General features: G+C 47.6%; 1 protein-coding gene across 6 annotated transcripts in view; it reads right to left on the bottom strand.

The window, feature by feature from the left end:
- Window positions 1-23,871, bottom strand: part of Cacna1c (calcium voltage-gated channel subunit alpha1 C) — a 669,544-nt gene that overhangs the window by 192,467 nt on the left and 453,206 nt on the right. For 5 of the 6 annotated variants that reach the window (XM_045137293.1, XM_045137289.1, XM_045137291.1 and 2 more), the window contains exons 6-7: window positions 14,860-15,018; window positions 7,274-7,470 (exon numbers count right to left, since the gene is read on the bottom strand). In XM_045137293.1, the coding sequence (XP_044993228.1) occupies window positions 7,274-7,470; window positions 14,860-15,018 (356 nt within the window). Of the gene's footprint in view, window positions 1-7,273; window positions 7,471-14,859; window positions 15,019-23,871 lie in introns of those variants that run through there. The other variant, XM_045137292.1, reaches the window with a different exon arrangement.

Raw genomic sequence — 23,871 nt, forward strand, 5'->3', positions numbered from 1 at the left:
CCCAGATGCCAGGCATGCCCAGGCTTGTTAAGGTTCAGCCTCAGCATTTCACAAGCAAACAGGTCAGGAAAGGCAGTCTATGCATCTGAGAAGGGAACTTGGGCCTGACACCACCTTAGACAGAAGTGATCCTTAGCTCGTAACTGATGGACTGAGGGAGACACTCCATGTAAGTTGAAAATCTCTGTAGGGGTTTGAGGTATACCAAGACTTTGGCACTGTGGAGAGCTCAATGTACACATCCCTTCCCAACACCAAGGTTGGCGACTTTCTGTTGATAGCATGTCATTAGCCATGGTGGAAGTCTGGATTTTTTTGTTGTTGTTGTTTTGTTTTTGTTTTCTGAGGGAGGAGGTAGGGTCTCACTCTAGCTCAGGCTGACCTGGACTTTACTATGTAGTCTCAGGGTGGCCTCGAACTCACGGTGATCCTTCTACCTCTGCATCCCGAGTGCTGCGATTAAAGGCATGCGCCACCACACCGGGCCATGGTAGAAGTGTTAACAACACAGATAGGGGCAAACAACATCAATTGACTATTATATATATTTTTTTTATCCTCTACTTCTTGAAGCGGTTGTCAGACATTTCCAGCACACCTCTTGCTGAAGAGAGTGTGAAGAGGAGATGGATTCTGATTTAGCTTCTTAAATATTTTCTTCTGGTGATTTCCAAGCAGACTAAATAAAGTTTAGTCCTAGATTCCTAAAAAAACAAAATGAAGCCCGAGATGGTCTTTGTGAAATTAGCTTATATATAAAACCCCCAATTCCTAAAATACCAGCTTCTGGATTCTTATATAGGCAGTCTTACAGTGTGACCTCACACCCAGCGCCACCAGGAGCTCACGGAGAAACATTCATACTTGGCCCCACCCTGAAACTCTGGGGGTGGCTCCAGCAAGCCATTGTCACAAGTGCCCAAGGAAGCACACCAGAGTTTGAGCACCACTAATCCACAGAGCTCTCTCCAGAGCTCCCAGCTGTATCTGCAAGGACATAATAGATGCTCTGCTTCTCCACAGTCCTCCCCAGCTGTGGACAGCAATGTCCTAAGGCCACCAGCCAGGGCCACAAGGGAGAACCAACAGAGCAGAATCCTGTGCCCTGTCCCCAAGTTAGGATCTCACTGGGGTTCATATATCTGTATTGTAATGGTAGTCAATCCACTGAGGGGTGCTAAAATTTGATAACTGCGGCCTTGATTTGATTTCTACCCACCTGCTTCGACTGAGTTACAGCTGTGCTGGGACATCAGGGCTTAGGGTCCTTAAGTCCCAGACGCTGAGAAGCCTTATCTACTAGCTGAAGTGTGGGGGCAAATATTGTGTTCTTAGTGTGCAGTGACCAAAGACTGAGGAGTCCTGAGAGACCTGCCTGCTCTGATCGGCTTGCTTTTTTGTTTGTTTTGTTTTGTTATTTTGGTCAGAGAAAGTTCACCAAATGTGGTCACAGAGCATTGTGCAAAAATTATGCCTATGGCTCACTGGTTTGAACTGAGTTAGTGAGGAAGCGTTCCCAACATCTCTCCACTAAACACGTCACATCAAAACTCAACTTAACATGGGCTTATCTGGGCGGTAAGTTCCATGAAGAAAGGTGGCTTTGGTTTATTTGGTTCCCTAGTGAATGCCATGTTCCTGGAATAGTGTCGTGCATTTGACAGGCACTCAGTCAATGCTTATTGAGTGAAGGGACACACTTAAAGATGTGCCAGGCTGTGTGCTATAAGTAGGAAGCCCTTGTTAGCAGGGGAGACAAGGGCAAAAAGCGACCATAAAGACACAGTGGTAGATGTGTTCGCAGGAGCAAGGGCAGAAGACTGAGACATGGGCCAGATCAGACAGGGGTGTGTGGACCTTACACAGCAGAGTCACCGAAGGCAGAGGGAGCTATGGTGAAGGAAGGAAGCCCAGAGTCCAAGGACTCTGTGACAGCAAGGGAAGTTTCCTAGGAACCTGGCCATTAGTAGAAACCAAGTACCCAGCTGGGAAGCCTGGCTGTGAGCTGGAGGATTTTTCTCGGTGGAGGAACGCGGCGTACCCGGCAAAGCCACAGTTGTTGGCGGAGATGGGATTCATGGGTCACAGGGAACCAGGGCCTTTCCTTTGACCAGGAAGAACGAGCCAAACCAAGAATCAGAACCAGAGTAGCGGCGGGGACATCCGGTGCGTCTTCACACGGGGGGGGGGGGGGGGGCTTGGGTAAGCAAACGCAGCCAATTCAAGCAGGGACAGGAGTTGAGAAATGGGAAGACAGGAAGCCATGTGGCCCAGCCAGGGTGGTCCTATCATGCCGGGACCTGCACTTCTCACTGTGACATGGGCTTATGCACTAGCCTTTGCCTGCCCTTAAGTGGTCATATAACGTTCATATTTATTCAGCAGGTGTGTACTGAGTGACTGGGACGTGTAAGATGTGTGTGCTATACTGGACCTTGGGGCGCAGTAAAAGAACAGGGTGGAAAACAGCCCTAGCTGGTGGGGGGATGGGGGAAACTGAGGACTTGCTTCCACGGTAGCTTGGACCCTGTGTCCTGAGTGTTCTTGTGGCTTTTCCTGTGCAATTCCATCCTGTTAACGTAAGTTACAAAGAGTCCCTTCCTTTCCTTCTGTAATTTAGAGGACCGGTGCTTCTGTCCTATTGGAGGAGGGTGGGTAGGTCAGGAAGAGAGGATGCACACACCACCCTAACCCTAACTGCCCCAGGGTGCTGACCTCCTGGAGCTCATGCCCTAATTCCATCTTGCTCGATCTGACCCAACCCCAAGGGCAGCAGAGTGGCCCAAGGCTTGTCCTGAGAGAGCTGGACTGTCCTGCACAGCTTCCTTTGACTCCCTCCTGGACCGTAGACCCCTCCCACACGACAGGTGGGGGCCAGAGGCTCCAGCCAGCCATGGCATGCGCACTGTGGCCCAGCCACATGGAGCAGCCTCCAGAGCCTGGACAGATGGTGAGTGGGAGGAAGAGCTGGCTAGCCTCCTCCAGTTCCCTAGAATGGATCCCTGGGTCCTCACACTCCAAACTTCACCAAAATAAATAAATAATAAATGAATAAATAAATACATAAAAATAGTCCATTCCTCCAGGCCGCACAAACCCAAAGGCCTCAGAGATTCCCTTGGCCCCTGATTGGTTTGTGGGTCCTTTCTTCTGGGTCACAGAAAGAAAATGGCTTCAGCTTCATCAAGGACCCCAGTGAGGGAGCTACAGGGCCTGCCGACCATCTGCTGACTCACAGACAAAAAGGAAGATATGGAGGAACCTCGGGCTTTCTCCCTCTCCTGTTCTTCTACATTTCCTTTCTTGGTCCCTTCCTTGGCTACGGGAAAGTTATTTTAGAGGTTCAAGGCAGATGAGAGGTGGGGTGGCGGAAGATGAGCAACCACAAAACTTCCCTGAGGGAACATTGTCCAGACACTGGGCACACAGCACTCGGGAGTACTGAGGGTGATTCCTCGGTCTACAAGGAAAATACCCCCTTTGTTTTCACCCCCTCTCTCCTCTCTCTCTCTCTCTCTCCCTCCCACCTGCTTTCAGGGCAGACTGGGTGGAAAGCACACAGCCCTCCCGACTGACTCTGACTTAGGATTAGACTGAAGTGCTGACATTATCTTTATGAGGCGAAGAACTGAAGAATAAGGAGAAAGAGAGGGAAGAGCAGGAGATGGAGGAGGAGGAGGAAGAGGAGAAAGAGAGGTTGAGGAGGAGGAAGAGAAGAAGGAGCCAGGACTTTCAAAGCAACTCAGCTTATCAGGACCCGTATGTGGAGGTGCAAACAGGACAGGTCTTCTCAAATCAGTGGGCTAGATGCTCCTTAGATCTATAATAAAGAAAGCCATGTGGCTTCCCTCAGGCAGGCAGGAGGTACCCTGGTGCCAATGGTCTATGCCTACAGGCCTGAGAATTCAGTGGGACCCCTGCCTTTGCTGAAATCCACAGCTTTCCCATCCAGGACCTGCAGACAGAACACAGAGAATACTGCATGGAAAACATCAGGAAACCTGCCTGAAACCAACATCTAACTCTTTGAAATGGATCCTTATAACTTCCTAGGGCACAAAGGAGCCTCATAACTTCCTTGGACTTTCTGAGCTCAAACGTGCACCCGAACGGCCTGGTGAGCCTCCGCCGCAGACACTGAGGTCCTGACTTGGGAGCTTTCAGTGGCATGATTTGGCTGCAGTTTGAGTGATTTTATATCTAGAAAGCTCCGTGTTTGATGCTAAAACATTGAGATCTGAGAGGCTGTGGTTTAGTGATATAGGCAAGGAGGAGGAATGACTAAGGAAAAGAAAGGAAGAAGGGGGGAAAAATGGGAAAGAGGGAAGAGAAAGGTCCAAGTAATTAGAGGAGTTGCTTAATAGCAAGAACATTGGGCTGGGAGGTGCCTTGATCATGTATAACCAAGCCGGAAGTATGACCTCACTTTGAGGGGTGGGTGTGTGTGTGTGTAACTCATACACACCACACACACACACACACACACACACACACGGCCATCTTGAAAAGGTGCTGGGGAAGTCAGCGTGAAGCATTTCCCTGGATGTCAGGGCCTCTGGGCCTCTGACAGTTCTTCTGTCCCTAGCCTGAGCTCAGTCACATGCCCTGGGGAAGGAGGGACAACGGCTGAGAGAAGTTGGCAGTCACTGTTGCGTGCCTTTCCCCATTGTCCACTCTGGCTGTCACCTGGAGACCGTCTGTCTCCTGGGGGTCAAGTCTGGCTGGTGTGGTTATCAGTGGCTTGCTGTGGGGGAGAGAGATGGGGTGATGAGAGAAGGTCACAAAAGTGCACCAGGGCCATCAGCAAAGTAAGTTGTACCTAGTTCCTCCATTCCCTCACTTGTCCTCAATGTGATGCCACGGTGGGCATTTCCCTTTGAACTGAAGGCGGGGGCTGGAGGCTCCTGCTTGAGCCCAGTCTTGTGGTCTACGTCCCACAGGTGGAAACTATTTACAAAGGGACCTTTCTGTCCTTGGCCCTTCAGAGTTGGAAGATAGAAAGTCCTTCCTGAAGGACCAGTTAGGACCACTCAGGAAGCCAATGTGCTCTGCTGAGTAGAATGCACTAAGTCGAACACGGAGTAAAGTAAATCCAAATTTCTCCCTTTGTCTTTAAATTATACAAAACCAGTTTTTTATTCAGCACAAGCCTGAGAATGTTTTCTAATATTTCACTTTAGTTTGAGACCAATGGGCTATGACCATCTATGTCTGGACCACCATGTCCTCTGTTGACAGGTCACAACTCTGCCCTGACATGGTCTGCGGTGATCACCAGCGTTCAGATAAGAACCCAGTTTTTTTTTTTTTTTCCCCCTCTGGACTGTGTGGTTGTTTGGCTGAACTGGATCTTGTTCATCATATTCATGATCGACTGACTCATCAGTGCCCAGAGGACACTGGCTTGCAAGAACACTCTGTAAACATATGTTAGGTCCAAGGTATTTGGACAGGTTCCAAGCCGTCATTTATAAAGAAGTACAAACTTCATAGAAACATAGGGCTCTTGCATGTCAACTGTAACATCAAGGTTGGGAAGAAGGGGTTTATGTGTGTGTGTGTGTGTGTGTGTGTGTGTGTGTGTGTGTGTGTGTGTGTGTGTATCCTGTGTACATGTATGTGGAAGCTGTCAAGCATCCTCCTCTATCTATATCTCTCCTTGAGCCTCACTGAACTCAGAGCTGCCATTTTTGGCCTGACTGGATGACCAGCAAGCCCCAGCAATTCTTTGGCATCTGCTTCTCACAGGACTGGGGTTAAAGCTGTGAACAGCCACACCCTGGTGTTTGCATGGGTGCTACGGAATTGAACTCGGACTGAATCCTGGACCTCTCAGCTCCTCACGCTTGGGTGGCAAGACCCGTTGCCTACCAAGCTATCTCCCCAGCCCAAGATAGAATTCTTGAACTAACAGGCATGGTGCTAATAAAAACATCAAAAAGCCATACTACTGGGAAGCTCTGATACAGCTGCCCTTTGGTGCCAGGAGAAGTCAGTACCTTTCTCAGCCTTGTTTCTTCTCCCTGGCAGCGGCACATGTGGGCAAGGCTCTTGTTTCTTTTCACCCATCCTGCGCTCATGTGTGGACACTGGTGAGAAGGCTCTTGAAGTGTTTTCACCATGGCCAAATGAATTTGGCTGTTTGTGAAACTTGGGAAGGGTGATACTTCTCAAGGCTGGCAACACGCTTTTTCCAGCCAAATTCTGAAGAGTACCACTAGATTCTGGCAAGTCATTTTTTGTGCTAAAGTAAGAGATACTGCAAAGAAGATATTTTTTGCAGTTTTTTTTATAAAACAAATAATAGACTTGACTCTGCTGGAATGAAGACAGCTCAAGTTCAGTGTGTGTATTTGCCAATGGAGGAGACATGTCTGACAGTTCAAGAGCAGAAAGGTTGGCAGAGCTGTGGTGGCTGCTGGATTATGAGGAGTATCTTTAAAATAAAATGAAACATTCTATGGATGAGTTAGCGCTCAAGAAGTGAGATTTTTTGTTTGTTTTTTTGAGGTAGAGTCTCACTCTAGCTCAGACTCTCCTGGACTTCACTACGTAGTCTCAGGGTGGCCTTGAACTCATGGTGATCCTCCTACCTCTGCCTCCCGAGTGCTGGGATTAAAGGCGTGCGCCACTATACCCAGCAAGAAGTGAAATTTTAAAATATGCACATATAGCCAGTAGAATCATTGGCTATCACTGGGAAGGATGGCAATACGTTTGCCTGTTGGAGTATTCAGATATGTTAAGAACAATGGGAGAATAAAAACATAATAGCATGTTATAATGTTGCACATTGCAACAAAAAAAGTGTGTGTGTGTGTGTGTGTGTGTGTGTGTGTGTGTGCAGTTTCTCTGTAGGAGACCAGGCCTGGCTTTTCTTTGAGGAATCAAAGTTCTGCCTGGAGGTCTTTGTGGGGGTTGGTAGGAAAAGTTTAAGCAAATAAGGGGACTCCAGGACAGGAAGGAGAGCTATGCTGAGCCCTCAAGCCAGCTGTGGTCACTGGCTGCATGATCCACACATGCTTAGCACACTAAGGTGACCCCCTCTAAGTCCAAGGGACAGGGAGAGGGGACTCATGAAGGTAACCATGTTGTGCTTTGCTTTACAGGAAAGACCTATAAGACATCAGACACTTGTGCTTCATGTGCGTGTGTACGTGTGTATGTGTGTGTGTGTGTGTGTGTCCCAACGTCATGGGGAAGACAGGAAGGGAAATACCCAGAGAGGCCTGTGGTCTCGGCACCCCTGCCCTCTCGGGGCCCGTCCGCATACCCAGTAGAGCACGTCCGTCCAGCCCTCCATGGTGATGCACTGGAACACCGTGAGCATGGCGAAGGCAAAGTTGTCGAAGTTGGTGATGCCGTGCTTGGGCCCATCCCAGCCGGGCTTGCACACGGTCCCGTTCTGACACTGCCGCCCGTGTCCCGTCTCCAGGGCGCAGGGGGAAGGGTCCTCTTCTGCTGGGACGTCTCCACCACCGTGAGAAGAAAGCCGGGGGGGGGGGGCAATGGGCAGACAAGGAAGAAAAGGAGTTAGAGAGAAAAGTGACAGGGTGAGGCTGACGGGTGACCACAGCGGCGCCAGAACAAGGTCCCCCACTCCACAACACAAAGGGGGTTATCATTTCATTTCACCAGCTTAGACGGTCAATTCTCTCAACTACACGTTGTAAAAATGAGACTCCACGTAAACCTCAGCCATTGATTTCATGCCAGGTGTTGCTTCCTCTGTTGTGGAATGGCATCACAGTCAAGTAGCCCATCCGAAAGTAATAATGGAACAGTCACCTCAAGTGGAAACTTCTGGAAAGTGGAAGTCGAAATGGGGAATTCCCAAAAGTTTGTGAAGGTGAGGATCTTACACCTCTAGAAAGGAATGGCAACCACCAACCAAAGGCTGCCTCTTAGAACAGTGAAAACACAACCCCAAAGAGAGAATTTGCCCACGACTCATCATTTACAGACAATTAGCCACCCAGGATCTTTTCTTCTTTTACGAGGATCTGAAAACTATCACAGTGTGTGATTATTTTGCCCATAGGGAAACGGGCTTGGTATAAAACGCTATTGGCTAGATGGCTGCTGCTGTTTGTGGTTTCTCATTTAATTCTCTTTGCTCTGGAGAGGAAGCAAGGCAGCGAAAAGTTAACCCTTAACCTGAGAAATAATTTTTGGGGGAATAGAATGGAGCACTAGGGCTGAAAAATGTGTGCTGGGATCTTCCTGGGGATGGTGGTAGTAGCTTCCATTTCCTCCTCTCCATCAGCCCCCACCATCCCTGTGTGCATATGGTCCATCCTTTCTCCTGTTCCCAACTCCTAACAATCCACTCTGCTTTATGTCTTTTCAGCATGGCTTCCCTTGAGTCTTCACACAAATAAGACACACAGTGTGTGTGGCTCTCTATGCCGTTCTTCCTTGCTTAAGAGTGTTTCTGAGTTCACTGGCAGTGTTGCATATTTCAGCCTCATCTGCGCCTATGTATTGCTGAGCAATGTCTTTCATTGTATGTTTTACCCATTCTCCAGCTGATGGGTATTTGGATCACTTCCAGATTTAGCCTGTTTTGAATGAAGCTGCTTCCTGACTTGGTGGTGGCCTGGTGCTATAATCAGTGGCCAAAGTGATGGGTCTGCATTACTGATCTCCGAGCTGTCTGAGGACAGGAAGTGCCCACATCATTTCCCATGCAGGAGCTGGATGCCAGGGGCTTCGTATGAAGGTAGCTGAACAGAACGGCACCTACTTGCCACTTTGTATGAGTTTTGAAATTGCAAAAATTTTACAGATTTCGTTGTGGAGCTGTTAAAAAGAGAGAAATTTAAAAAAAAATCCTGGGCTGGAGAGATGGCTTAGTGGTTAAGGTGCTTGCCTGTGAAGCCTAGGGAGTCGTTTTCGACTCTTGAGGTCCCGTGTAAAACAGACGCATAAGGTGACGCAAGCACGCAGGGTTGCGCATGCACCCAAGAGGGTGTGCGTGTCTGGAGTTCAACTGCAGTGGCTGGAGGCCCTGGCACGCCAATTCTCGATCTCTCCCTCTCTCTTTCTCATAAAAAAATTTTTAAAGTGAATCGCAAACCTAAATAATAGATTAAAAATAGCAGAGCACCTAAAAATGAGAGCTGGGAGCCTAGAAAACTAAGAACCAACTAGATCATAAATTTTGTTTTGTTCTTGCAAAACCAGGCAAAAAAGGGAGAGACACATTATTTCTTGTGTGTGTGTGTGTGTGTGTGTGTGTGTGTGTGTGTGTGATAAAGATACCTCTCGTCTTCACAGCTTGCCCTGAGTTCTCAGTTCTTAAAACAGCAGAAATAAGGAAAGGAGGGGCCAGCTCTGAGCATCCTTAGGAAAGAAAACATATTTGGGGATTTTATAAGTATGTGTTAAAAGAAAATGGCACCAAGAGGCAGGGATCTCATGAATAAAGGAGGAAGATACGCTTCAGGAAGATTATCCACGGGCTCAAGGGCTGCTCTGTTATTTTAAATCTGCCTTGAACAATAAAAAAAAATTGTAGAACAATTAAGAAGCAATGATGATCCAGTAAGAATAAGTATCTATCAAAAGCACTAAAGGGAACACACACAGGCCAGCGGTCCTAATGACATGGTGAGGGGAGTTAGCTTAGCCATGAAGATGTGTTAGTTTTCCTTCGCAGAGTCGTGAAGCCCTGGGAAGGAAAACAGGAATGTGAGGAGGGAGAACCAAAGTCATGTGGGGGCTGGCCATTGAAAAACAGAATGGGAGAGACTGGTCAACGTGGAAAGTTCAAATTAAGCCTTTGGTGAAGTAAAGAGTTTTAGAAATGGAGTCAATATCAGTAAGAAGTGAGATCCTGGGGGAGTTTCAGGCAGGATTCCAAGAAGAAATCACCAAGACAACATCAACTGCATTTTTTTTTTATTTTTTTTTTTTTTTTAGGGCCTAACATGAAGGACAGACTAGAATGAGGGTGATTTCATTGCCAACTAATTCTGTGGCGGTCTCTGGGGTAATTATCGTGAGAGGGAGGGCAGTTGAGAATGCCCTGGCTCCACAACCACTGCACAGATGGACAACCAGAAACAAGAGATAATGGCACACGGCAGTGTATCCACTAAGAGGGCACCTTGAACAAGCCCTGGGGCTGGGGAACATGGCCTCTTCTGAGGCCATCGCCAGTGGGGACTGGCCGTGGGAAGGGTGGCCTTAATGACAGAGTGACGGCTCACTATCTGGCCCTGTGTTTTCCTTGTATGGACTCTTAAAGGGAACATATATTCTCAAGTTTAGAAGTCTGTGAAATTAAATATCAAAATTCTCAAAAGGATAACTTCAGCCCATTAAAAAGATGCCATGAAGCTGTGGCATACACGCCTTGAATCCCAGCACTTGGGAGGCAGAGGTTAGAGGTTTGCCGTTAGTTTGAGGGCAGCCTAGGACTACAGAGTAAGTATAGTAAAAATCCTACCTGAAAAACACACACACACACACACACACACACACACACAAACAAATAAGATAACGTGGACTCACCAAGCACTTTGGTGTGTTTATGGTAATTAAATCCAAAGTCTAAAATTTACAAAACAGGGCTGGAGAGATGGCTTAGTGGTTGAGCGCTTGCCTGTGAAGCCTAAGAACCCGGGTTGGAGGCTCGATTCTCCAGGACCCACGTTAGCCAGATGCACAAGGGGGCGCATGCATCTGGAGTTCGTTTGCAGTGGCTGGAGGTCCTGGCATGCCCATTCTCTCTCTATCTCTTATCTGCCTCTTTCTCTCTCTGTGTCCATTGCTTTCAAATAAATAAATAAAAATTTTAAAAAATTAAAAATTTACAAAACAAGAGACCATTCGCCACTCCAAAGGTCCTTCTCTATGGCCGTATTGATCTCGGTGGATTCTCTCCCTCACTGGAGTTATTCACCTTGTGGGTGGTCAGATGGAGCTCTCTTGGGAGCAGTGGAGAATCCCTGGGTTATGAGCTGACAGGAGGAAAAGGAAGGGAAAGAGAAGAGCTAACTGCAATCTTCCAGAAGCCAGGCTACTACAGCCAGAAGCCCTTGGCTCTGTTCCAGCAGGGACTCTAGCCTGGTGTGGCCCCTTTCCTGTGGGGCACTGCTCTCATTATTTCCTAATGCCCTGGCTTACTTAGTTTCTACCATCAAAGCTTACTATTTTTTTTTTTTTTAACCATCAAAGCTTACTTTCCAGAACTTTCTGGATAAAAGTCAAAACCCCACCACACAAATGACAGCGAGTGCTGTGTTAGGAAGCAGGGGTTTATTATTATTTTTTTCACAGTCCTAGCTACTATCAAGTACAAAACGACCCTAAGGTGGTCACCCCGGTAAGTAGGGCCATGCCTATTCAACATTCTCAAGGCTGAGGGGGACTTCAGTCCGGAAAGAAGCTTTCCAGGGGGCCTCTGGCCATGCCGTAGGGAGATGTGCCCATCACGTTCCCTTTCTCTATGACATTCACCATTTTCTTGTCATTCAAGGTCTCTGAAGCCTGGTAAAAACTCCCATGGCAGTAATGGTTATTTAGTTATCTTTCCTCACAGCCTTGCAGGACCCATTCCAGCAGCAGACGACAGACATGTTTTTGCAATTTTCCCATTATTATGACAGAAATTATTTGTGGGGTTTGGAGCAGTTTTCTATGGCTTGGTGGTAAACCAGCAATTGCTGCCTTTGGTTCCTTGACACACTTTCTCATCATTTCATTGGTGAGAGTACCCCACCAGTCAAAGCCAAATAAAAGGGGCATCTTGGAGACTGTGTCTCTGACATACAGGTACAATGGGTCACTGATCATTTCCATATTACTCATGTTATAGTCAGCTCATAAGGAGCTCCAACCAAGCCACACGCTTAATACAAGTTATATAGGTTATTTTGTAAGTTATATATCAATGAATGTCTTCCCTTAATTCAAATCCTTCCTTTTGCTCAATTTGGTCATTGATGCATGGCTTGGCATTTCTTTAAATAAGGTTAAATAGCTCAGAATTTTAGTTGAAGGCCAGCCACAGCTGGTTCTTTTCATTAAAAATTATATCTTCCAATATGATAACAAATGTTATACAATTACAATCCAGGTAATTTGAAATTTCTCTTGAGAGTGGATAGTTTCTTCTTCAACAGAATCACCATTAAGAAATGTGAAGGGCATGAGCCCTAGGGGTGTAATGTCTGCTAGTTTCTGGATAAATGTATATACTGTGCTCACCATACTGCCTGGTAAGCACCACTCTTAATGTTCTTGCCCATATGTTAACGCTATTCTCACTTTTGGTTAGAGAAGCTTCTCTTTTCAGATGGCAGTGACCTTGGGATGACTCAGAAGACACTATAGTGCTGAGAAGAAGTGACAGAGGGGTGCTCAGCACTGAAACATCTTTATCACACCTTCCAAGGGTCAGGGTCCATTGCGGAAGAGGTGGCAGGAAGAATGTAAGAGCCAAAGGAAGGGTAGGACTCCTTACAACGTGCTCCCCCAGACACAAAATGGCCTGGATATCCATGACCTCACAGTGCCTGACACTACCTACACAAGACCGTCATAATGGGAGGAAAAGATGATGCCATCGAAATAAAAGAGAGGCTGACTGAGAGGCGGAGGGGTCGTGGGGATACGATGGAGAGTGGAGTTGCGATGGGGAAAGTGGTGGGGAGGGAATTTCCATGGGATATTATTTACAATCATGGAAGTTGTCAATTAAAAACAAGGGTGAAGGCGCCGAGGCGATGGCTCGGTGGGTAAGACCACTGGCTGGGCAAGCATGAAGACCTGAGTGTGGGTCACAGCATTCATCTAAGAAGCCAGGCAGGGGCTGGAGAGATGGCGTAGCGGTTAAGCGCTTGCCTGTGAAGCCTAAGGACCCCGGTTTGAGGCTCGGTTCCCCAGGACCCACGTTAGCCAGATGCACGAGGGGGCGCACGCGTCTGGAGTTCGTTTGCAGAGGCTGGAGGCCCTGGCGCGCCCATTCTCTCTCTCTCCCTCTACCTGTCTTTCTCTCTGTGTGTGTCGCTCTCAAATAAATAAATAATTAATTAAAAAAAAAGAAGCCAGGCAGGTTTGTGAATGCCTGTACCCCCAGCGCTTTTCACAGGGGGCAGGGATAGAAGAATCATCACTGGGGCTCACTGGTCATCCAGGTAACAGAAAAACAGTAACAGTGGGAGCCTCTATCTCAGGAAAACACGGCATAACAATGACAGCATGGGGCATCTGTCATACTCCTCTGGCCTCTGCATATGTGTGCGTGAGGTACACGCAGTTCATGCACACTTACCAGGGGCAGGAGAAATGTTTCCATTTGTGTATGTGTGCTGTGTGTACATATGTGTGTATTACACTACTGTATGTGTCTGTTTAAGAGAGACTAACGGAGAGAGATACGGGATATGATGGAGAGTGCACTTGTAAATGGGAAAATGGGGGAGGGAATTATCATGGTTTATTGTCTGTAAGTATAGACATTGTCAATAAAAATTATGCATAAAAAAAGCTTTGTAGGGCTGGAGAGATGGCTTAGCGGTTAAGCGCTTGCTTGTGAAGCCTAAGGACCCCTGCTCGAGGTTTGTTTCCCCAGGACCCACATTAGCCAGATGCACAAGAGGGCGCACGTGTCTGGAGTTCGTATGTAGTGGCTGGAAGCACTGGCGCGCCCATTCTCTCTATTTCTCTCTATCTGCCTCTTTCTCTGTCTGTTGCTGTCAAATAAATAAATAAATAAAATTAAAATAAAAAGCTTTGTCAATTCCTTGTTTCAGCGGATTTTGAAAGGTCAAGCTGAACATTGGTCACTTAAGGCAGAAGATTGTATCCTGCAAACCAAAACTCGGGTGCCACTCAGAGCCAGCATTGCTCATTAAATACAATGACTTGAGAAAGGAACAGGAAGACTGAAGTCTCAGCAAAGCAAGACGGATGGTCGTGATATGGAGCTCAACCTCTCTGAGGAACAGATGTTTGCTTGGTAGCAAGGGGGTAGTTCCAGGCTGGCCCCTTTATGGTCTCTGGGACAGGGAGGGCATGGGGGCTTCTGCCTATGAATAGAGAAAACAGCAACGCAAGGGGCAGCCGTGAGATGGAAGACTTCGGGTGATGATGGAAGGTGGGGTTGCTGCCTTCCTGAAGGGCTGTGACGTGCGCTCCATCGATAAGGTGCACACACCTGCATCAGTTAACACCGACATCTCCAACACTTAGGGCTGGATTCAAGAGTGACAGATTGATGAAAGGTAGGTTCTTAATCCTTTCAATGTTATCCCAATTAAATCAGTGCCCAGAAACACTAGACAAAGCTTACATGTGCTGTTGGAACAGGGAACTACTGCGGTGAAGACAGACTTGGAAATGAGAGAGAAAGGGTGTTGAGTACTGCCCCTGTGGTCACTCATGGTCTTGAAGCATGGGGGGGGGGGGAGCCCCAGGGAGGGCAGGGGCCTGCAAGCAAAGAAGCTATGAGGCCAGGGGCAGCCTTGTGGTGGTTTGAGTGGCAAGTGTCTCTCATAGCATCATATGTCTGTGCTTAAGCCTCATACTTGATCCCCAACTGGTGGGAACCTTTGGGAGGTGGAGCCTTGCTGGAGGAGGTGTGTCACCAGAGATAGGCTTTGGGATTGTACAGTCCAGTCCAGCCTGCCACCAGAGACTCTGCTTCCTTCCTGCTGGTGACAAGATGGGATGCTGTCTGCCTGTTCCATGCCTTCCCCTTCACGGAGCAACCTCCCCTCAAGTATAAACCAGAAATCAACCCCCTTCCCTCCATTAAGCTGCTTCGGGTTGGGGGTCTTGTCCCAGCAATGACGAGGTCACTGCTTACAGGCCTCCTGTACTTCCGGCGCCCACAGAGCCTCCTCTTACCTGTTATGCCCTCTTGGTTGTAGCACGTCTTGTGCATCTTCCCCATGAACAGCTCCAGGCCGATGATGGCATAAATGATGATGACGAACAGTACGAGCAGGGCAATGTGCAGCAGAGGCACCATGGCCTTGATGATGGAGTTCAGGACCACCTGGAGACCTGCGCGACACAGAACGCTCAACGGTAACAGACAGCCGCCGAACCTCCGTCTGCTCTCCTGAGCCACTGCTGCCTCGGGGCTGGGGGGGCAGTGTCACGCTGACAAGATCTCCTGTCGTCTCCTCAGCAACTCACATCGGGGACCACACGCCCCGCATCTGAGGTGCAGGAGTGGGGGATCGAGATCACAGACAACGAATGGCGGAGCAAAGGTCGAAATCTCGGTCAGCCTGACTCCCGGAGAAACATCCGAATGAGAGGGCTGGCAGATGTTTTGTTTCCAAGGGGGGAAGAACATGTTGTTTTCATCCCTAACCAACAAGATTTTTAAGCAGCCCATCTCAGAGACACCCTAGTGACTTTCTTCTACAGCAGAGCTCAGCACCGTGAATGCACCGTGACTACCCACAGCCATACGATCTGAGCCATCTCTCAGGCTTCTTCACGGAGGATTACTAGAGTCTAGTCAGAAACGACCTGGTGAGTCACTTGCAGTGAGGAAATCACCTTACCAGCAGGATATTTCTGGAGATGTCGCGGCAGGGTCATAAGGCATAGCTCTGAAGGTACTGTGTTTTGGGGATTGAGGGGATCAAAGTGTTTTTATGTAATTCTACCAGAGGACATGTTATCTGAACGTTGTCCCTTCACTCAAAACTCCATAGTAGGGGATTTTCTCGTTTGATAGTACTCAGTTTACAGCTGAAGAAAGTTCTAAAAACATATGGTGGTGATGGTTACGCTGTAATGTGAACCTATAGAACCTATATTTCAAAGTGGTTCAAAGTGGCAAACTTTGTCTTGTATGTACTACCACAATAAATTTTTAAAATATTTTTGTTTATTTGAGAGCAACAGACAGAGAGAGTAAGAGGCAGAGAGAGAATGAGAATGGGCATGTCAGGGCCTCCAGCCACTGCGAACCATCTCCAGATACGTGCGCCCCTTTGTGCATCTGGCTAATGTGGGTCCTGGGGAATCGAGCCTTGAACTGGGGTCCTTAGGCTTCACAGGCAAGCGCTTAACCACTAAGCTATCTCTCCAGCACCACAATAATTTAAAATATATATATATATATATATATATATATATATATATATATATATATATATATGTACTTGGTAAAAGAGCAAATGACAAACCCTGTGGAGAATATGTGTCTTGCCAGGGTACCCAAAATTAATAGGATTGCTCTGTACAGCAGGAAAAAGGAGAAAGAAAGGCACGTAGAGATTTCACCAAGGCTAACACACCAGAAATGGTACAAGGAGAGGGGTGTTGCAAGCCCTTTGTTTGCAAATGGTGGGGAGGTGGTACCAGCAGATTACTCTCAGCCCCAGGATAATTCCTTGTGTGTTTCTCTCGAACAGTGAGGGAGCCCGCACCCCGGGGAAGCAGTGTGGAGAGGACAGCTGAGCAAAACATCATGCTGTGGGCTCCTCTGGCATACGCACTATATAGCAAAGCCTCCCCTGGACCCCACATGTGGCTGGCTCACAGGTAAGTGTTTTTACTGGACTTGGAAACCTCCCCACTGTCCTCTGGCCCCAATCGCTGAAGTCCTTTCCCTTCCTGGAGCCCAGGGAGTTCCTCTTTGGCACTTTACAGCCCCTCCCCCCTTTCCTGGGTAAGCCACAGCTAGCCACTTTGCCCAGCTCCAAGGCATCACTGGTGTTCTGAGCTGTGGTCCACTGGTTTTCATGAGGCTAGTTAGAAACATTCTCTCCAGCCATTAAGCCAAGCTGGGCAGAAAGGCAAAAAAAAAAGGAAAGCTGGAATAATTGTACCTGTGAATTAACGTGAGCGCTTTGCAGACTCCTGTTAGAATAAGATGTTTTCAGATGCAAGTGATTCCATTAATTAGCAAGTTGCATACACATTAGTGCTGATGTCTGCGAGCCATGAAGAAGGCGGAGCTGTGAGGCAGCTCTCAGAAGCAGTTGATGGGGAAGCCTGTTGGGTGTTCCTCACAAGCCTGGAGCCCCCATACCTGGCTGCCAGGCCACCAGTGAGGGGGTCTTCTTGGGGCTCCAGTGTCATAGACTTAAGTGGCAAGAAACAGCAGGGTAACACACACAGATACCTTGAGAGGAGCTTTGTTCTAGGCTGTCTCCAGAAAAGACACCGGAGGCCTTCAAAACTTTTTAATTTTTTTTTGTTCATTTTTATTTATTTATTTGAGAGTGACAGAGAGAGAAAGAGGCAGAGAGAGAGAGAGAGAGAGAGAGAGAGAGAGAGAGAGAGAGAGAGAATGGGCACACCAGGGCTTCCAGCCGCTGCAAACAAACTCCAGACATGTGCGGCCCCATGTGCATCTGGCTAACGTGGGTCCTGGAGAATCGAGCCTCGAACCAGGGTCCTTAGGCTTCACAGGCAAGCGCTTAACCACTAAGCCATCTCTCCAGCCCCCTTCAAAACTTTTAATGACCTCCTTTCCCTCAGAAAAGTGTCCCTCAAGGCTCTGTAGAAGCCATTCCACCCACCTTTCCACACAGTCCTAGCCCCTGCCTGTCTGGGCTCCAGTCAAACAGCACGTCTTTAAAACTCAGATATGCCTCGGTCACGTGCCACAGACTGGTGGACTGCCCGCATGATGATGGTCCCACAGGATCATAACGGCACTGCCTGCTGACATTCTATCTGCCATAACATCACTGTGCAAGATATTCAGTCCTCACTGTGGTGCTGCCAGCGATGTGAAAGTGTGACGCGTGCAGCTATGGACAGGGTGTAATACTTGCAGGTAAGGAGAGACATCGATGTGGCTGGGTTATGTATTTTCTGTCCTATGCTTTTTACCTCAGTTGTGCAGGTTCATTGTACACAGTGTGTTGTGTGGTGCTGACAGGGCCCTCGACATCTTGTGTTTATTGCATCTCTGCATCAAGATGCCACGTCGCTTAAGAGGCCACATCTAGTGACCGACCTAAGGCGTCAAGGTGTATGTAAGGGCACTGCATTAAGTTCCCAATGATGGAGTCACCTAACAGAATCCTTCTCTTTTTTTTTAATTTATTTTTTATTTGCATTTTCCATGATTATAAAAAAAATCCCATGTTAATTCCCTCCCTCCCCCCCCACACTTTCCCCTTTGAAATTCCATTCTCTATCATATTACCTCCCCGTCTCAATCATTGTACTTACATATATACAATATCAACCTATTAAGTACCCTCCTCCCTTCCTTTCTCTTCCCTTTATGTCTCCTTTTTAACTTACTGGCCTCTGCTACTAAGTATTTTCATTCTCACGCAGAAGCCCAGTCATCTGTAGCTAGGATCCACATATGAGAGAGAACATGTGGCGCTTGGCTTTCTGGGCCTGGGTTACCTCACTTAGTATAATCCTTTCCAGGTCCATCCATTTTTCTGCAAATTTCATAACTTCATTTTTCTTTACCGCTGAGTAGAACTCCATTGTATAAATGTGCCACATCTTCATTATCCACTCATCTGTTGAGGGACATCTAGGCTGGTTCCATTTCCTAGCTATTATAAATTGAGCAGCAATAAACATGGTTGAGCACGTACTTCTAAGGAAATGAGATGATTCCTTTGGATATATGCCTAGGAGTGCTATAGCTGGGTCATATGGAAGATCAATCTTTAGCTGTTTTAGGAACCTCCACACTGATTTCCACAATGGCTGGACCAGATTGCATTCCCACCAGCAGTGTAGAAGGGTTCCTCTTTTTCCACATCCCCACCAACATTTATGATCATTTGTTTTCATGATGGTGGCCAATCTGACAGGGGTGAGTGGAATCTCAATGTAGTTTTAATCTGCATTTCCCTGATGACTAGTGACGTAGAACATTTTTTTAGATGCTTATATGCCATCCGTATTTCTTCCTTTGAGAACTCTCTATTTAGTTCCATAGCCCATTTTTTGATTGGCTTGTTTGATTCCTTATTATTTAATTTTTTGAGTTCTTTGTATATCCTAGATATTAATCCTCTATCAGATATATAGCTGGCGAAGATTTTTTCCCATTCTGTAGGTTGCCTCTTTGCTTTTTCACTGTGTCCTTTGCAGTGCAAAATCTTTGTAATTTCATGAGGTCCCAGTGATTAATCTGTGGTTTTATTGCCTGAGCAATTGGGGTTGTATTCAGAAAGTAAGGGCACTGCAGTATGTTCCCAATGATGGAGTCACCTAACGGAATCCTTCTCTTATATGCCTTCCTGGAACCATTTGCTTCTCTTTGGAGCATTCACTTTGAAGGGTGGTTTTGCAATGGCGACATACCTGTCTCTGTCAGGTATGGTGGTCCAGGCCTGTCATTCCAGCACTGGAGAGACTGAGGTGGAAGGAGGATTGTGAATATGAGGCCAGCCTGAGCTACAGAGGGAGTTCCAGGACAGCCTGGGACGAAGTGAAACCCTGCCTCAAGCAAACCAACAAACATACAAACAAAAAACATATCTAGGCTGGGCGTGGTGGCGCATGCCTTTAATACCAGCACTTGGGGAGGCAAAGGTAGGAGGAAAGGCCATGAGGTCAAGGCCACCCTGAGACTACATGGTGAACTCGAGGTCAGCCTGGGCTAGAGCGAGGCCCTGCCTCAAAATAAATAAATAAATCACTTAATTAAAAGCCATATCTATCTTTCAGCTGAGATGGAGTTCTGTGAAAACAGACTGTGCCTGCTGTTTGTAGTTTTGAGGCTAAGGCTTGCCTGGGCAGAGTATCTACTGGCTACTCAGTAAATATTTACTGAAGGTGTGACTAACAGGTCACTTGAGTAATTGCTGTTGCCCCCGTGTTGGGCTCTGAGGCAGTGGAGAGTCTGATTCACAGCTGGTGTGGGACAGGAAGGTGATTTGCATTGATGTCGAGGGTCCTGTCAGCACCACACAGCACACTGTGTACAGTGAACCTTGTGCATCTGGCACCAGGCAGGGCCGAACGGGAGTTGCAGCCATCCGTGGGCAACGCCGCTAAGCTCTGTTCCTCATATTCCTGCCTTGGTTGGTAGTGGCCACCCCACCAACCTGAATAGCCAGGCCAGAAGGGGTGTTCTCCAGACTCCCCTCCAATCAGTTTTCTGTCAGCCTCCCTCTGGGCTACTACTTGACATGCTGCTGCATAGCACTGTCCTCCAAACATAAGAGCCATTGTCATCTCCATAAGCAGCAGTGACTCCTAGCAACAGACCCTCAAACGAAAGTGGGCCCATTGGTGCCATCTCACAGAGATATGGGATGGGGGGAGTTGTTGGATCCCTACCTGGGGTATCAGCTACTCCCTTCCATACCTTGCTGGCAGCTGTATATAATTATATATATATCATGTGACCTCAGGAGGTACTATAGTATGGGGAAGATTAACTGGAGGAGGGACTCCATCTCTGCAGCCGTAGAGAAGTCATCATCTGCACTCGATGAGACCTTGCAGAGGTTTGGCTTTGGGTCACCCACATTCCTATAAACATTCCCTTACTGTGTTCCGTAAGTAAGCCCATTAATCTCATTGGTTTCCCCAACTGAACTTCGGTGGTATTGTACCTTGGTCTGTCATTGGTGTCCTATCTGAGGCGAGCAGACATTTCCTCATTATTCTTCATGGAAAAGTTTACATAACATATGCATAAGTTATTTGCTATGTAAATAGCACGTGCTAATTATAGAGAAAATAGGAAATACTTATGAAAGAGTTATTAGAAAACACGGGGTGAGGGGAAGCACTCCTAATTTCCCCCCTGCCATCCACCACTGCCCAGAGATCTTCTCCATTAGCCTGTCATGTCTATTTGGGGGCATTTCAGCCCATGATTGGCCCCCTCTCAATATCCCCTTAGCCATTCAGTTAACTGGCCTCCCTGCTTCATGGATCCCCTGTCCTCCCACAGTTACATTCTTCTTACTAAAGGAAATACTGGAATGTCACTTCTAAAACCATCCAGATAATTCTCTGTCACCTACAGGTCAAGTTCATTTCCTCCTTCCTTCCCTAGTCTGGCACCTACAGTTCCTAGTTTCCTATTACGTTCCAGCAATGTGCTCTATCATCTGGGGGTCCCTGGCTTCACGTGTCTCCATCTTGACCCAGGCTAGGCCTCTGCCTAGAACGCTGACTCACTGCCTGTCCCACCCAGAACTGGAGGCTTGTCGCGTCCTAATCCCGTGTGTCAGGCACGCAGCAGAGCTCAGCTCAGTGTCCACAGAGTGCCACAGCAAAGTAAGCACAAGCAACCTTTTAAAACAATGTTTTCGTTTATTTTTATTTATTTGAGACCAGCAGACAGACAGAGAACAAGGCAGAGAGAGAAGGAGAGAGAGAGAGATTGGATGGGTGCACCAGGGCCTCCAGCCACTGCAAATGAACTCCAGATGCATGCGCCACCTTGTGCATCTGGCTTACGTGGGTCCTAGAGAATCAAGCCTTGAACTGGGGTCTTTAGGATTCACAGGCATGTGCTTAACCTCTAAGCCAGGCACCTCTTGATAACAACAGAACAGCAATGAAGAATTCTGGGAACGGGTCATCAATCACTCTATCATTACAAGAAACTGACTGTGCTTCATCAGATAAGAGTCAGGGAACAGGAAAAGGACACAGACTCGGGGGTGATATCAATAATTTCCACATGATTTAAGTGGGCTAGTTTGAAGAAGGGAGTGATTAAGGATTCTTGCATGACCATGGACTGGAACGAGACTGATTAGGAAATATCCAGAAAGACTTGGGTACTACACAAACAGAAGCTTTCAAGAAACAGACCTGGGCTGGAGAGATGGCTTAGCGGTTAAGCGCTTGCCTATGAAGCCTATGGACCCCGGTTCGAGGCTCGGTTCCCCAGGTCCCACGTTAGCCAGATGCACAAGGGGGCGCACGCGTCTGGAGTTCGTTTGCAGAGGCTGGAAGCCCTGGCGCGCCCATTCTCTCTCTCTCCCTCTATCTGTCTTTCTCTCTGTGTCTGTTGCTCTCAAATAAATAAATAAAAAAATGAACAAAAAAAATATTTAAAAAAAAAAAAGAAAAGAAACAGACCTATTTGTAGGTGGAGCGGGTTTTTTTTTAAGATTTTATTTTTATTTATTTATTACAGACAGAATTGAGGGATGGCGGGAGAGAGTGAGAAGTGTTTTTTCATTTTTTTAAAGAGGCATTCAGTTTGCCACCCTCGGGTCAGTTTATTTATCCACTGAATGACTTCTTGAGGAAGGGCTTGGTGGGGAGTGCCAGACTCTGGAGAAAGGATTGATTTTTCAATACCAATGTCCCTGTAGTCTCTTTACTCTTTTTTTAAAAAAAAAATTTATTTTTATTTACTTATTTCACAGAGAAAGAGGGAGAGAGAGAGAGAGAGAGAGAATGGGCGTGCCAGGGCCTTCAGCCACTGCAAACAAACTCCAGACGTGTGCGCCCCCTTGTGCATCTGACTAACGTGGGTCCTGGGGAATCGAACCTGGGTCCTTTACTGTTCTTGTTCCGAGAACTTCCCAGGCAAAGTACAACTGCCATTGCTGTGCTCAGATCACTCCATTTCCTCTGGGTCCCAACCCTGTGAGGTAGGTAACTGTGACGGACCACAGCTAACGGAGGAGAAAAGTGGGTCCAGAGATGAGACGTGATCTTCCTACAAGTGCACGATTGGTGGGTGGTGCCACGGGGCTCAGGACCAAGCCGTGTGGCTTCAGAACCGGTGGGCGTGGTCACTGTGGCACATGTCTCCCGTGCTGTCACAGGTAACTTCTCGTTGCTGGGACAAACACCCAACCGGAAGCAGCGGATGGGAGGAAAAGGTTCGTTTCAGGCTTACAGATTCTAAGGGAGGCTTCGCCAGTGTGGAAGAGGCTGGCTCCCTTCATCATGTTGCCACAGCAGAGACAGCAGCCGGCGCCGGTGAGCATGAGCTGGCTCTGAACAAGCACCCAAGGGCTGGGCTCAAGATCCGCCCCCAGTGATGCAGGCCCGGCAGGGCTCCACCATTGGAGACGAAGTAGGAAGCTTAATCAAAAGTACGCATGCTATGGTGGCCATTCACAATGGACCGGCCATCCACGTCCTTCACACTGGTGAACGCAAACTCCAAGATCTGCGTCCACAGAAAGCATCTTCTGAGAAGGTAGAATCTAGGGCAGCAGCTGTTTCCAGGAGATCCCAGATGTTCACAGGTCAGTCAGTTCGGGGAAACACTCCAAGGTTCCCCACGCTCTCGTCATGGCCCACCTGGAATGGCAGGAGCTGGTGCATTGGACCCAAATCTGTCCTATCCATCTATTAACGTAGTGACTGGCTCATAGCCGTCTCAGAAACTGCTTTCCTACCTCATGTGCTGATTTCGAAAACACGGGGACAAGCCTTTGCCGGGTATGGTGGTATATGCCTTTAATCTCAGCACTCGAGGGCAGACCTAAGAGGATCACCATGAGCTCAAGGCCGCCCTGAGATTATATAGTGAATCCCAGGTCAGTCTACCTCAAAAAATTAAATTAAATTAAATTAAACAAAACAGGGACATGCCTCTACCTAGGTGTTCTGTCCAAATAGACCAAGCTTGGATTGATGCTCAATTGCCAAGCCTTCTTCAGGGGTCGGCTGCTCATTCAAGCCATGGTGAGGCAACGGCCCTAAAATGGCCTTGAGAACACAGGACCGTCATCAACTGTGCACAGGAGGATTAGCCCAGTTCCAACCCCGAATCAGGCTGGGAACTCTGACAGATGCATGCGGTACTTACAGGGATGAGAGAATAGTACATTTGTTATTCTATCTATCTATCTATCTATCTATCTATCTATCTATCTATCTCTATTGCTGGAAATTTGGAAACATGAAGGTTCACATCAAATCATCTACAAATCTAGTCTTTGCTAATTTGCATTCATGATAGGTGACTTCTTGGTG

The sequence above is a fragment of the Jaculus jaculus genome, chromosome 18 (assembly GCF_020740685.1).
Source record: "Jaculus jaculus isolate mJacJac1 chromosome 18, mJacJac1.mat.Y.cur, whole genome shotgun sequence".
Taxonomy (NCBI): Eukaryota; Metazoa; Chordata; class Mammalia; order Rodentia; family Dipodidae; genus Jaculus; species Jaculus jaculus.